This window comes from Euprymna scolopes, chromosome 36 (assembly GCF_053919585.1).
Source record: "Euprymna scolopes isolate OS-2025 chromosome 36, ASM5391958v1, whole genome shotgun sequence".
NCBI classification, from domain to species: domain Eukaryota; kingdom Metazoa; phylum Mollusca; class Cephalopoda; order Sepiida; family Sepiolidae; genus Euprymna; species Euprymna scolopes.
In genome coordinates, this window is record NC_136517.1 from 5,360,729 (window position 1) to 5,373,304 (window position 12,576).

General features: G+C 31.5%; 2 protein-coding genes across 3 annotated transcripts in view; one reads left to right on the plus strand and one right to left on the minus strand.

Moving 5' to 3' along the window:
* LOC145260305 (endoplasmic reticulum lectin 1-like) overlaps window positions 1-9,510 on the minus strand; it is a 70,240-nt gene extending 60,730 nt beyond the window's left edge. The window contains exon 1 of the mRNA XM_080118193.1: window positions 9,373-9,510. Coding sequence (XP_079974319.1) covers window positions 9,373-9,510 — 138 coding nt within the window. The remainder of the gene's footprint in view (window positions 1-9,372) is intronic.
* A 244-nt stretch (window positions 9,511-9,754) lies between these two features.
* LOC145260304 (transmembrane protein 87A-like) overlaps window positions 9,755-12,576 on the plus strand; it is a 135,573-nt gene continuing 132,751 nt past the window's right edge. The window contains exon 1 of one of the 2 annotated variants that reach the window (XM_080118192.1): window positions 9,755-10,115. In XM_080118192.1, the coding sequence (XP_079974318.1) occupies window positions 10,008-10,115 (108 nt within the window). In that variant the 5' untranslated portion in view covers window positions 9,755-10,007. The remainder of the gene's footprint in view (window positions 10,116-12,576) is intronic. The other variant, XM_080118191.1, reaches the window with a different exon arrangement.

A 12,576-nucleotide genomic window follows, 5' to 3' on the forward strand; every position in this document is an offset into this window, starting at 1 on the left:
TCTGGGAAGGTGTATATCGTCAACTGATGATAGCTGTACTTGGAGTGTCTGGTTGACAAATGCAAAAAAAAAAAAAAAGGGAGGGGGCGTAGTGTTTTTCTTTGTGGTTGTTTGGAGGCTCTTTAAACGTTTCCAGATGACGTCCTTTAAAAGGTCCGATAGAAATGATTATGTCCTATAATCTGATTGGTCATTGGGTGATCAAAAAAACCTCATCAGGTGATGTCCTTTTCTCTTCCTTGCAGCCTCTTTCTCACAAAAGAGACATTGCGAGTCGATCTCTGCTCTATCATTTTCATGGCAAGTACTCAACTGAGCTTCAGTATATAGTCCCCCCCCCCCATTTGTAATCATAATCGTTCTGATCCCCATCACGCCCTAATTGAAATGAATGGTTCTCGTCTTTCGGAAGCTCCATGTTTTTATAAGTTTCTGGGACTGACCTTCACTCTTGATCTTTTTTTTTCATTTTTTACATGGGGGTCACCACTTATCAAGGCACAGGAGCCACTCGGGGATAAGGGTTATTATGTGTACAGTAATCAATGGGATAGTATCGTAGGAATAGTTAGTATTGGGGATTTGATAAGGTGTCATTACTTAAGGGGGCGGTTCATCAGGAATTTGTTTGTGTTGGACTTGAAGACATCCAAGTTGAATTCGAGGGTGGGGGGGAACAGGCAAGCGGCAGAGAGTTCCACAGCCGTACAGTTCTAAGAAAGAAGCTTTGTTCATGGAATCTACATTTTGATTTAGGCACGGATAAAGAGTGGGGAAAATTATTGACAGTGGTTTCAGCTAGTCGGGTGTTTTTCGTGAAAGATTGGCGGGGGGGGGGAACCAAAGAATGGAGCTCAGACGAGCACTTGCCATGGAAATAACAATAAAACAGGGATAGGCTCGCAACGTCTCTTCTGTGGGAGAGAGGTTGTAGGGAGGAGAAAAGGGCATCCCCCACCAAGCCACAAAGTCTATTTTGTACTCTGTCAAGGCAGGATAGGCTGTTTTTAGCAACTCCTGCCCAGATGTGGCAGCAGTACTCCATCCTTGAACGTACTTGGCTTTTATACAGATAGAGAATTGCATCATTAGGGAGATATCTTCTGGAGCGGTAGAAGGATCCCATCATTTTCCCAGCGACTTTGGCCACATACTTGATGTATGTGTTCCATTTAAGATCTGGAGTAAAGGTCAAACCCAGAAGCTTATCAAAACATGGGGCCTCCTCTAGACGAGAGCCATTCATTTCAATCGATGCCAGATGGGGATCAGAGCGTTTATGATGTAATGATAGGAGCTTGGTCTTAGATGCATTAAAGGTAACCAGCCACCTCTTCCCCCACTGAATCACGCGCTCAAGATCTGAGGAGAGAGAATCAGAGAGAACTTTCTCATTTACAGCCTTTGATGTGTTGCCGTAGATGGTCGTGTCATCAGCATAGATGTCAACGAATGATTTTAGTATGTGTTTTTGTAGATCATTGATGTAGATCAAGAAGAGAGTTGGGCCCAGGATGGACCCCTGAGGGACTCCAGCATTATTACTGTGGGCCTCTGATTTCTGCCCATCAACCACTACTCTTATGAGCCTATCAGAAAAAAATGATTTAATGATTGAGAAAACATTTCCAGTTATACCGTAGCTGGAAATCTTGTGAAGTAGGCCTTTATGCCATACCTTATCAAAGGCCTTTGATATGTCAAGAGCAATTGCCCTAGAAATAAAGCCTTTGTCAAGAGATTCGCTAATTCTATGTGATATAACTGTTAGCACGTCAGCTGTAGATCTAGCAGAACGGAAGCCATATTGCGTGTCACTAAGAAGGTTATTGGTCTGTATTGAGAGGTAGATGACTTATCACCTGAATTCTTAAATACAGGGCATACTGATAAGGTTTTCCAGGGCGTTTGAAAGCACTTCTCCTTAAGACAATGCTTAAACAGTTTGGTAAGTATGGGGGCAAGTTCTGGTTGTAGCTTTTTTAATACAAAAAATATCTGAAATAGAACACATACATCAAATCTGTTGTCAATATGTCTGGAAAAATGGTTGGATCACTCTACTACTCCAGAAGATATCTCACTGCTGATGCAATCCTCTATCTGCATAAGAGCCAGGTACACCCTAAAATGGAGTACTGTTGCCATATTTGTGCAGGAGCTGCTCGGCACGCTCTATCGAACCTTGACAGAGTTCAAAACTCATATCTGTTATAGAGAGTGGTGTCATCGGCAAATATACCCATCTCCGAAACAATTTTATCAGGGAGGTCATTTATGAATATCAGGACTAATAGAGGTCCAAGGATAGACCCCTGAGGTACTCCCGCATTTATGTCATATTGTTTAGATGTACGACTGTCGAGGACAACTTTTATTTTTCTATTACTTAAGAAGGATTTAATTACATTATGAATTCTTCCAGTGATTTCATATGATCTAATTTTCCTTAAAAGACCATCATGCCATACCCTGTCAAAAGCCTTAGATATATCAAGGGTTACCGCTCTACCCTCCCCTGTTTTGTCCAATGAACTGTATATACGTTCAGAAACTACAGTTAAGATATCTGCTGTTGAACGGGCTTGCCTGAATCCATATTGTTTGTCAGTCAGGAGTTTAGCAGCTGTTAGGTGTTGGACTAGGGCTTGATTAACTAAGGACTCAAATATTTTGGCGAAAAGCAGGAGGAGGCTAATGGGGCGATAATTTAGTGGGTCAGTTCTTTCACCAGAATTCTTGAAGACTGGTATCACAGAGGCGGTTTTCCAGCAGTCGGGAAAGCAAGATTCGTTAAGGCATTTATTATAAAGTTTGGAGAGAACTGGAGCAACCTCGGCAGAGCATTTTTTTAATAGCACAGCCAGGATGAGATCTGGTCCACATGCTTTTGAGGTGTCTAGGTTTTTTATAATAGCATGTACCTGAGAAGGGGTGATTTTCAAATCGTCTAGTGTGGCATCTGTTCGCAGAGGAAAATCAGGGAGGGAGTGGTGTACCGAGTTCAGTGTGGAGTTTGAGGCAAACTGACTGGCAAGCAGATTAGCCTTGTCAGTTGCCGTGCAAGCAACCTCATGATTGTTTGATAGTGGAGGAATAGTTGACTGTCCATTATTTATTACGCTGTTGTAGATTTTCCAAAAATCCCAGGTTCCTAATTTCTGTTCTTCGATGCGTTTTCTGGTGGTTTCAGAGTAATCTGTCTTAGCTGTCTCTATCACTCTCTTACAATTATTTCTAGCTTCTATAAACTTCTGTTTATTTGAGCTGGACTTATGTCGGTTGAATCTGCGGAACGCACGCTGCCTTTGACAAATGGCAGCTGCACAAGCAGAAGTAAACCATTGGGGAGAGTGGGGCTTGCTATAGTATTTCCGTGCGGGAACATGTGCTTCAATAGCAGTTTTGAACCATTAAGTGGTCTCATGTGCACACTGTTCCGCTGGAAGAGTAAAGATATTTTGCCATTGGGCATTTCTGATGAGTTCCCTGATGGCTTGCCAATCAGCCTTTTTGTAATACCTCGTTGTCTTCAGTTTTTGGGCGAGAATTTAGGCTGATGAAATTAAGTGTCTTTATAAAAGAAAATGAAATGAAACGTCTTTAGAAAAGAAAATGAAACGTCTTTAGAAAAGAAAATGAAACGTCTTTAGAAAAGAAAATGAAACGTCTTTAGAAAAGAAAATGAAACGTCTTTAGAAAAGAAAATGAAACGTCTTTAGAAAAGAAAATGAAACGTCTTTAGAAAAGAAAATGAAACGTCTTTAGAAAAGAAAATGAAACGTCTTTAGAAAAGAAAATGAAACGCCTTTAGAAAAGAAAATGAAACGCCTTTAGAAAAGAAAATGAAATGAAACGTCTTTAGAAAAGAAAATGAAATGAAACGTCTTTAGAAAAGAAAATGAAATGAAACGTCTTTAGAAAAGAAAATGAAATGAAACGTCTTTAGAAAAGAAAATGAAATGAAACGTCTTTAGAAAAGAAAATGAAATGAAACGTCTTTAGAAAAGAAAATGAAATGAAACGTCTTTAGAAAAGAAAATGAAATGAAACGTCTTTAGAAAAGAAAATGAAATGAAACGTCTTTAGAAAAGAAAATGAAATGAAACGTCTTTAGAAAAGAAAATGAAATTGACTGTCTTTATAAAAGAAAATGAAATTGACTGTCTTTATAAAAGAAAATGAAATTGACTGTCTTTATAAAAGAAAATGAAATTGACTGTCTTTATAAAAGAAAATGAAATTGACTGTCTTTATAAAAGAAAATGAAATTGACTGTCTTTATAAAAGAAAATGAAATTGACTGTCTTTATAAAAGAAAATGAAATTGACTGTCTTTATAAAAGAAAATGAAATTGACTGTCTTTATAACATAAAATGAAATTGACTGTCTTTATAAAATAAAATTAAATTGACTGTCTTTATAAAATAAAATTAAATTGACTGTCTTTATAAAATAAAATTAAATGTCTTTATAAAATAAAATTAAATGTCTTTATAAAATAAAATGAAATTAAATGTCTTTATAAAATAAAATTAAATTAAATGTCTTTATGAAATAAAATTAAATTAAATGTCTTTATAAAATAAAATTAAATTAAATGTCTTTATAAAATAAAATTAAATTAAATGTCTTTATAAAATAAAATTAAATTAAATGTCTTTATAAAATAAAATTAAATTAAATGTCTTTATAAAATAAAATTAAATTAAATGTCTTTATAAAATAAAATTAAATTAAATGTCTTTATAAAATAAAATTAAATTAAATGTCTTTATAAAATAAAATTAAATTAAATGTCTTTATAAAATAAAATTAAATTAAATGTCTTTATAAAATAAAATTAAATTAAATGTCTTTATAAAATAAAATTAAATTAAATGTCTTTATAAAATAAAATTAAATGTCTTTATAAAATAAAATTAAATGTCTTTATAAAATAAAATTAAATTAAATGTCTTTATAAAATAAAATTAAATTAAATGTCTTTATAAAATAAAATTAAATTAAATGTCTTTATAAAATAAAATTAAATTAAATGTCTTTATAAAATAAAATTAAATTAAATGTCTTTATAAAATAAAATTAAATTAAATGTCTTTATAAAATAAAATTAAATTAAATGTCTTTATAAAATAAAATTAAATTAAATGTCTTTATAAAATAAAATTAAATTAAATGTCTTTATAAAATAAAATTAAATTAAATGTCTTTATAAAATAAAATTAAATTAAATGTCTTTATAAAATAAAATTAAATTAAATGTCTTTATAAAATAAAATTAAATTAAATGTCTTTATAAAATAAAATAAAATTAAATGTCTTTATAAAATAAAATTAAATTAAATGTCTTTATAAAATAAAATTAAATTAAATGTCTTTATAAAATAAAATTAAATTAAATGTCTTTATAAAATAAAATTAAATTAAATGTCTTTATAAAATAAAATAAAATTAAATGTCTTTATAAAATAAAATTAAATTAAATGTCTTTATAAAATAAAATTAAATTAAATGTCTTTATAAAATAAAATTAAATTAAATGTCTTTATAAAATAAAATTAAATTAAATGTCTTTATAAAATAAAATGAAATTAAATGTCTTTATAAAATAAAATGAAATTAAATGTCTTTATAAAATAAAATGAAATTAAATGTCTTTATAAAATAAAATGAAATTAAATGTCTTTATGAAATAAAATTAAATTAAATGTCTTTATGAAATAAAATTAAATTAAATGTCTTCATAAAATAAAATTAAATTAAATGTCTTCATAAAATAAAATTAAATTAAATGTCTTCATAAAATAAAATTAAATTAAATGTCTTCATAAAATAAAATTAAATTAAATGTCTTTATAAAATAAAATTAAATTAAATGTCTTTATAAAATAAAATTAAATTAAATGTCTTTATAAAATAAAATTAAATTAAATGTCTTTATAAAATAAAATTAAATTAAATGTCTTTATAAAATAAAATTAAATTAAATGTCTTTATAAAATAAAATTAAATTAAATGTCTTTATAAAATAAAATGAAATTAAATGTCTTTATAAAATAAAATTAAATTAAATGTCTTTATAAAATAAAATTAAATTAAATGTCTTTATAAAATAAAATTAAATTAAATGTCTTTATAAAATAAAATTAAATGTCTTTATAAAATAAAATTAAATTAAATGTCTTTATAAAATAAAATTAAATTAAATGTCTTTATAAAATAAAATTAAATTAAATGTCTTTATAAAATAAAATTAAATTAAATGTCTTTATAAAATAAAATTAAATTAAATGTCTTTATAAAATAAAATTAAATTAAATGTCTTTATAAAATAAAATGAAGTTAAATGTCTTTATAAAATAAAATGAAGTTAAATGTCTTTATAAAATAAAATGAAGTTAAATGGCTTTATAAAATAAAATGAAGTTAAATGTCTTTATAAAATAAAACGAAATTAAATGTCTTTATAAAATAAAATGAAGTTAAATGTCTTTATAAAATAAAATGAAGTTAAATGGCTTCTAGCTATTATCTCTTTGCGGCACACTAATGTGTCATGAAACAGTGCTTGGGAACCACAGGTCTAATGTCTTGTATAAACTGTGTAGTATCGAGGCCGAGAACACCGGAACTTTCGACTGAGATGGTCTGCAAAATGAAATTGTTATTTGCATACGCATTGAATGAGACAAAGAACAAACAAAAATATTGGTTCAGAAAACAAGATATTCAGTCCATGACACAACAAAATAGGGTTTTCTTTGTTATAATAGCGAATGTAAAAAATCGAAATACTAAATTTCAAGTGAAATTAATGGTATTTACTTAATTGCCATGTCACCGTAATGAACATATCGAAAAATTATGAAAAAAATGATAAGGTAGAAAATTAATTATTGATGAAAATAGTTTTCGAAGACAATAAGTGAAAGGTGAGTGTTACTACAAAAAGAAATCACTTTCTCCTCCAATCTAATCGTTCTTTTTTGTTTATGTGTTTTCTTGAGTGTACTGGGAAGAATTTTGGCATTGAAAACCGTTGCAAATAGTTTGGTTGTTATTTTATACTATGTTAGCAGAGAAACTCTACTTAAACTCTTTAATAACTAACCCTAGTTGCCCATTTTTTTTTTTTAAATTTTACTCATGCTCACCCCTAACAAGGCATATTGCCACTTGGATGTAACGGGCTACTATTTGGGACCATGACTAGGAAAGATTAACAAGATGTTGGTTTACATTACATTTAAACTTCGGCATATCAGTACAGTCAGAGAGCAAGTAGCAAGAAGAGAATTTCAAAGTCTAGCTGTTAGATGAAAAAAATTATTAGAGGAGATTTTCTAGTATTTAGTAACCTCAACAGTGAAGGGGTGTGATTTTGTTGCTAAGCGGGTTTGTCGGGGATATGTACGTCGAGAGGACACAATAAATAAACATTTTATGGTACTCATGCACTTATTTATCCGTGCTGAAATGGGGAGGAGAGAGTGTTTTGTACCTATTCTATACTTTAACCGGTACTAGTGCAGAAAGTGATCCAGACGTAAATAATAACGTTATTATTTAAAAAGCCATTCTTAACATGGGGAAGGGAGGGTGTTTTGTACTTATTCTATACTTCAACCTTACAATTGAATAAAAAAAACATAAAATTTTAATTAAACTTGGAAATACGATTTAAAAAAATAGCGCGGATCAGTAAGTGCACTAGCACCCATTTTACATTAAGTAAAAACCTACCCAGTTAGGTAGAAGAGTAACTTATCTTGCCTTTCGTAACATTTATTTATCATATATTCAAGTTTTACGTTATCTTTTGTTTATTAAAGAATGGGTATCTAAATAATAACGGTATTATTTCAGCAAGTTCCTTATTCTACATAAGTACCCCATTCTGTAGACTGGAGTGATCTATAAAAATACCAACATAACTTGTGTATGGGTATATAATTTCATGTATATACATAAGATTTTACGTGTTGATTTTCAATAATTATTTCAAAAGTGTTCAATGCGGGAGTAGAACTAAGTAGTAAGTTATTTAAAAAAAATTTTTTTTTATTACATTTTCACCCCATACAAGGCACATTGCCATTTTGGTGTAGGGGGCTACTAACAGGGGCAACAACTACTGGGGTACTATGTAGGGATTTGGGAAGCAGATGTTGGTTCACGTTGCACATGAACTTCTGCACGTCAGTACAGTTGGGGAAGCAGGGACCTGGAATGGAATTCCAAAGTCTAGCGGTTCTGGGGAAGAAACTACTGGAGTAGAAAGATCTTTTACATCTAGAGATCTCTACAGTGTGGGGGTGGGATTTTGCAGCCTGTCGGGTTTGTCGAGGGTGCTCACATCATGGGGGCACAAGTGATTGCAGTTCGTCAGAGCATTCACCATTAAAATACTTGTAGAACAGGCAGAGGGATGCAACATTTTGTCGATGGGACAGAGACTGAAGCTTAGATGCCACAGGGCCTATCAGATTTGCGACTCTCTTTTGAACCTTGTCAAGGAGCGAGAGACTAGTAGCCGATGCATCAGCCCAAATATGACAGCAATACTCCATACATGGGCGAATGGTGGCCTTATAGAGGTACAGGATACTTTCGGGTGTTTGTGATAATTAAGCTACAAAGAATTTTCCGTGTTTCATCCTCGTGAGGATTCGTCAGGCTTTTGCATGGAATTGATTTGTGTATGTATAAAAACACATGGTAATATCAGTTTCATGCAATAGCCCAACGAATTAAACGAGGATTAAACACAGAAAATTCTTTGCAACTTAATTACCACTTAAATTTTCACAACTTATCGTCTATTATATAAAGGGTAGTTATCTGTGTATGTATGTGCAACTAAAAATCAAAAACTGCTGACGAAAAACCCACAAAGTTTATATTTTCTTGATCGGCGTTGCCCCGGATGTATAATTTATAAAATTCAAACAAAATTAATCCTGCTTTGGGTGTCAACTGGATCAGGTTTCATGAGGAAAGGGGGTCGGTTTTTCAAACATTTCCAATGTTATATATTGTTTAATATAGAGCTGAAAGAGGGATGGGAAAGAGAGGCGAGTAAAAACGGGGGGAAATAGAGATAGACAGATAGAAGTTTTAATATAAAGGAGTGTTTACATACACTTTTAAACCGCTTTTATTTTGCTTTTTTATGGCTACTGGAAACATCGAATAGCTTTGCTAGCATATATATATATATATATATATATATATATATATATATATATATATATATATATATATAACGAAATGATAAAAAGATTGGTTAAAAAAGAACGCCTGTTTTAATGTGCTGCTGCTGCACACAATAACAACAAAAACAACAACAAAAGATAATCATTGCTTACTTTTCCGAGAGGAACAGGTCCAGCCCAATTGATAAGAAATAATTCCTTGTCCATAAACGGACTGAATTCTGTCATAGTAATATTGAGTAAGTAAAGTATAAATAATAAAAATGATTTCTGGAATTTGTACAGCGACATCGTCTGGTGTTTATTCTTTTTTTTTTTTTTTTTTTTTTCAAGTCTTTGTCCCTCTTCTTCCACGACCAAAAAAAAAAAAAAGGCACCGAAGTTTACAATTGTTAATTGTCACTGTGCTGACGCGAAATGTCCGAGTGAAAAGAAGAGAGAAAAAAAGGGCAGACAAAGACTTGACCAACGAATATTATGCACGTAAGCAGCCGATCAATCTGTTGGGCGCCGCCATTGAACATTAGTTCCGCACTCAAACGTCATTTCCGGTTCAGTTTTTTTTTTTTTTTTGGGTGAATATCAACATTTTGTATTTATTTAATTATTTCGCAAAATAAATGACTACAAATATTTTTTAAAAATTAAAATGAATATATATTTATTGCTTTTAAACTTAGCTGAAACTGATAAGTCATTGAATCGTCATTTATGACACGTTGTTTTCTTTCGTTTCGGTTTCAATATCTGCGTGATTAAAACATCCAGTGACGCTGCCTTCGCGAAGGATGTTTGCGATGAATGGCTTTTACACAATCTTCCTTCTTCTTGTTTATGCCACCAAAAACAGCATAGGCTTACCTGAACAAGGGGTGAAAACGTTTACAGCCACACAAGTAAGCCTTTTTGTTGCGTTCGCACATTTTCATATGTTTGAACAAGTCACTATATTTCTAACCCAAAACCGATACCACCACAACGGGCACAACGCAAGGGATTGCCGATTATTCATTAAAAAAAAAAAATTATTTTCATGTTAAAGTTTAAGATAAAACTTACAATCAAATGTCGAATACGCCGCGACAAATTTTATTTTTGTTTTAAATTTCACTTCAGCCACGTTTAACTGAAATCTTTATAACGAAAATAACAAATACATATTCATACTATTTGGTTTTAATGCAAGTAATTAATGCCATCATACGTCCGATTTGTGTATACTATATCTTTTTTTTTTTTTTTTTTAAATTTCTATGAAGTGTAATTATAAATAAACGCCTTTTTTTTTTTAAATGTTAACTGATCCCTCACTTTGCAACCACGTTTTAATTTTCCTTTTACACATTTTCTGTCTAGATTTACAATTCCGACTGTATTATTCTTATTTTTTAACCGAATAAAATCAAGCTTATGTTTAACCCAACTTCTACAAACCGGACTTTTTAAGGCGTGTAAATTGTTTGGTATTTACGCATTGTTTGTTAGTTTTATGATCTGTTTTAAAACGTTACTAGCAATTAATGGGTATTTAAAATTGTCGACAAATCGATTTTTTTTTTTTAAATATGTCGTTTTAAGCAAAAACAACAGTACTTATTTGTCATGTCGAAAATAGTAATATATCCAAAAATTACGAAAATTCATCGAGTAGAAAATTATTTATAGTTAAAAGTAGTTTTGGTGCTAGTGAGTGCACTTACTGATCCGCGCTATTTTTTTTTAAACCGTATTTCCAAATTTAATTAAAGTTTTTTTTTTTTTTTTTTTTTTTTATTCAATTGTAAGGTTAAAGTCTAGAATAGGTATATAACAACGTTATTATTTCAATAAGTGCACTGCCACTCACTGCACTCACTACTAGTACCGTAATTTTACGGAAAACTAGAAGAAATTGCATTTCCCCTAGATATGAACACCTTGAAGATTACGAATACAGGGAACATACTTATCTCCCTTTTGAACACTTTAATAACGAACATTTCTTTTTAACCATATCGATGAACTTTTTTTTTTTTTTTTTTTAACCTAAAACACAAAAGCACTTGGTATCGATGAGTTTTTTTTTTTTACACAGTGATCACCACACCAACAGACCAACACCAACACCACTTATCAAGGCCCGGAAGCCACTCAGGGATAAGGGTTATTGCAAGTACATTACGTTAGTGTGGAGATTTGATGAAGTGTTTACTTAAGGGGGCGGTTCACCGGTTCATTAGGAATTTGTTAACGTTGGACTTGAACACATCCAAGTTGTTGTCCGGTGGGAAGCAGGCAGACGGAACAGAGTTCCACAGGCGTGCAGTTCTAAGAAAGTTGTTCATGGAATCCGCGTTTTTGTAATTTTTGGATATATTACTATTTTCCACATGACAATTAATCAAGTACTTTTTTCTTTTTTGCTTAAAATGAAATATTTAGAAAATCGATCTGAACTCTATCTTAACAATTAATTAATTAATTATTAATTGCTATCATTTTGCTATAAACGTGTGCATGCAACTATTAAGTAAACTAAAAAAAAAAAAATGTAATCTTAAGATCTCTCATTCCAGTAATTATAGGAGCAACCTGATTCATAAAAAAGGGATATCAAAAACTACCCGATGAACCAAGTGCAAGAGAAATTCAAATAATTGCACAAAAGGGACGGTCAAAATTTAAAAACGATTTCTCAGTTGGAATATATAAGATAGCGTTGGCATTAGGTAGAATGCCCCATCCCCAGCTTGAACAAACTGATAAAATAGAAAATCTGTTGTAAACTACGATTACGTTTTAAAACGTAATTTCATACGGTAACTACTTCCTTATTCGGTAGGGTTGTCTCGTTTAAGCAAGTATGATGTTGAATGACCCGAAACCTGTTGACCTCGAGTCGTTCGTATCCATCGCAACTTTTCGAAGTGTATTACGACAAATTCTAAGGGGGCGATATCGGTCCAAATGTTTCAGGTTGCAATTTACAAAATAAATTCGAGATTGTTTACGATTTGAAATATCAATAAAAACGCTGGCAACATTCACCCTAGGTGGGTTGAACCAGTGCCACAGAGAGATAGTTGCTGAACCGGTTCCCCCGAAAGAGGAAGTTTCATGGGAGTTTCAAGTTCATAAGTGATCCCCCTAAGCCCGAAAAAAAAACCAAAAACAACAAAAATATGACAGACGATATTAAAAAAAAAAAACGACTAAAATAAAAATAACGCCCGAAAGTATCCTATACCTCTATAAGGCCACCATTCATTCGCGCATGTATGGAGTATTGTTGTCATATTTGGGCTGGTGCATGCACTGCAATACTGCATAGTGCATCTGCCACTAGCCTCTCGCTCCTAGACAAGGTTCAAAAGAGAG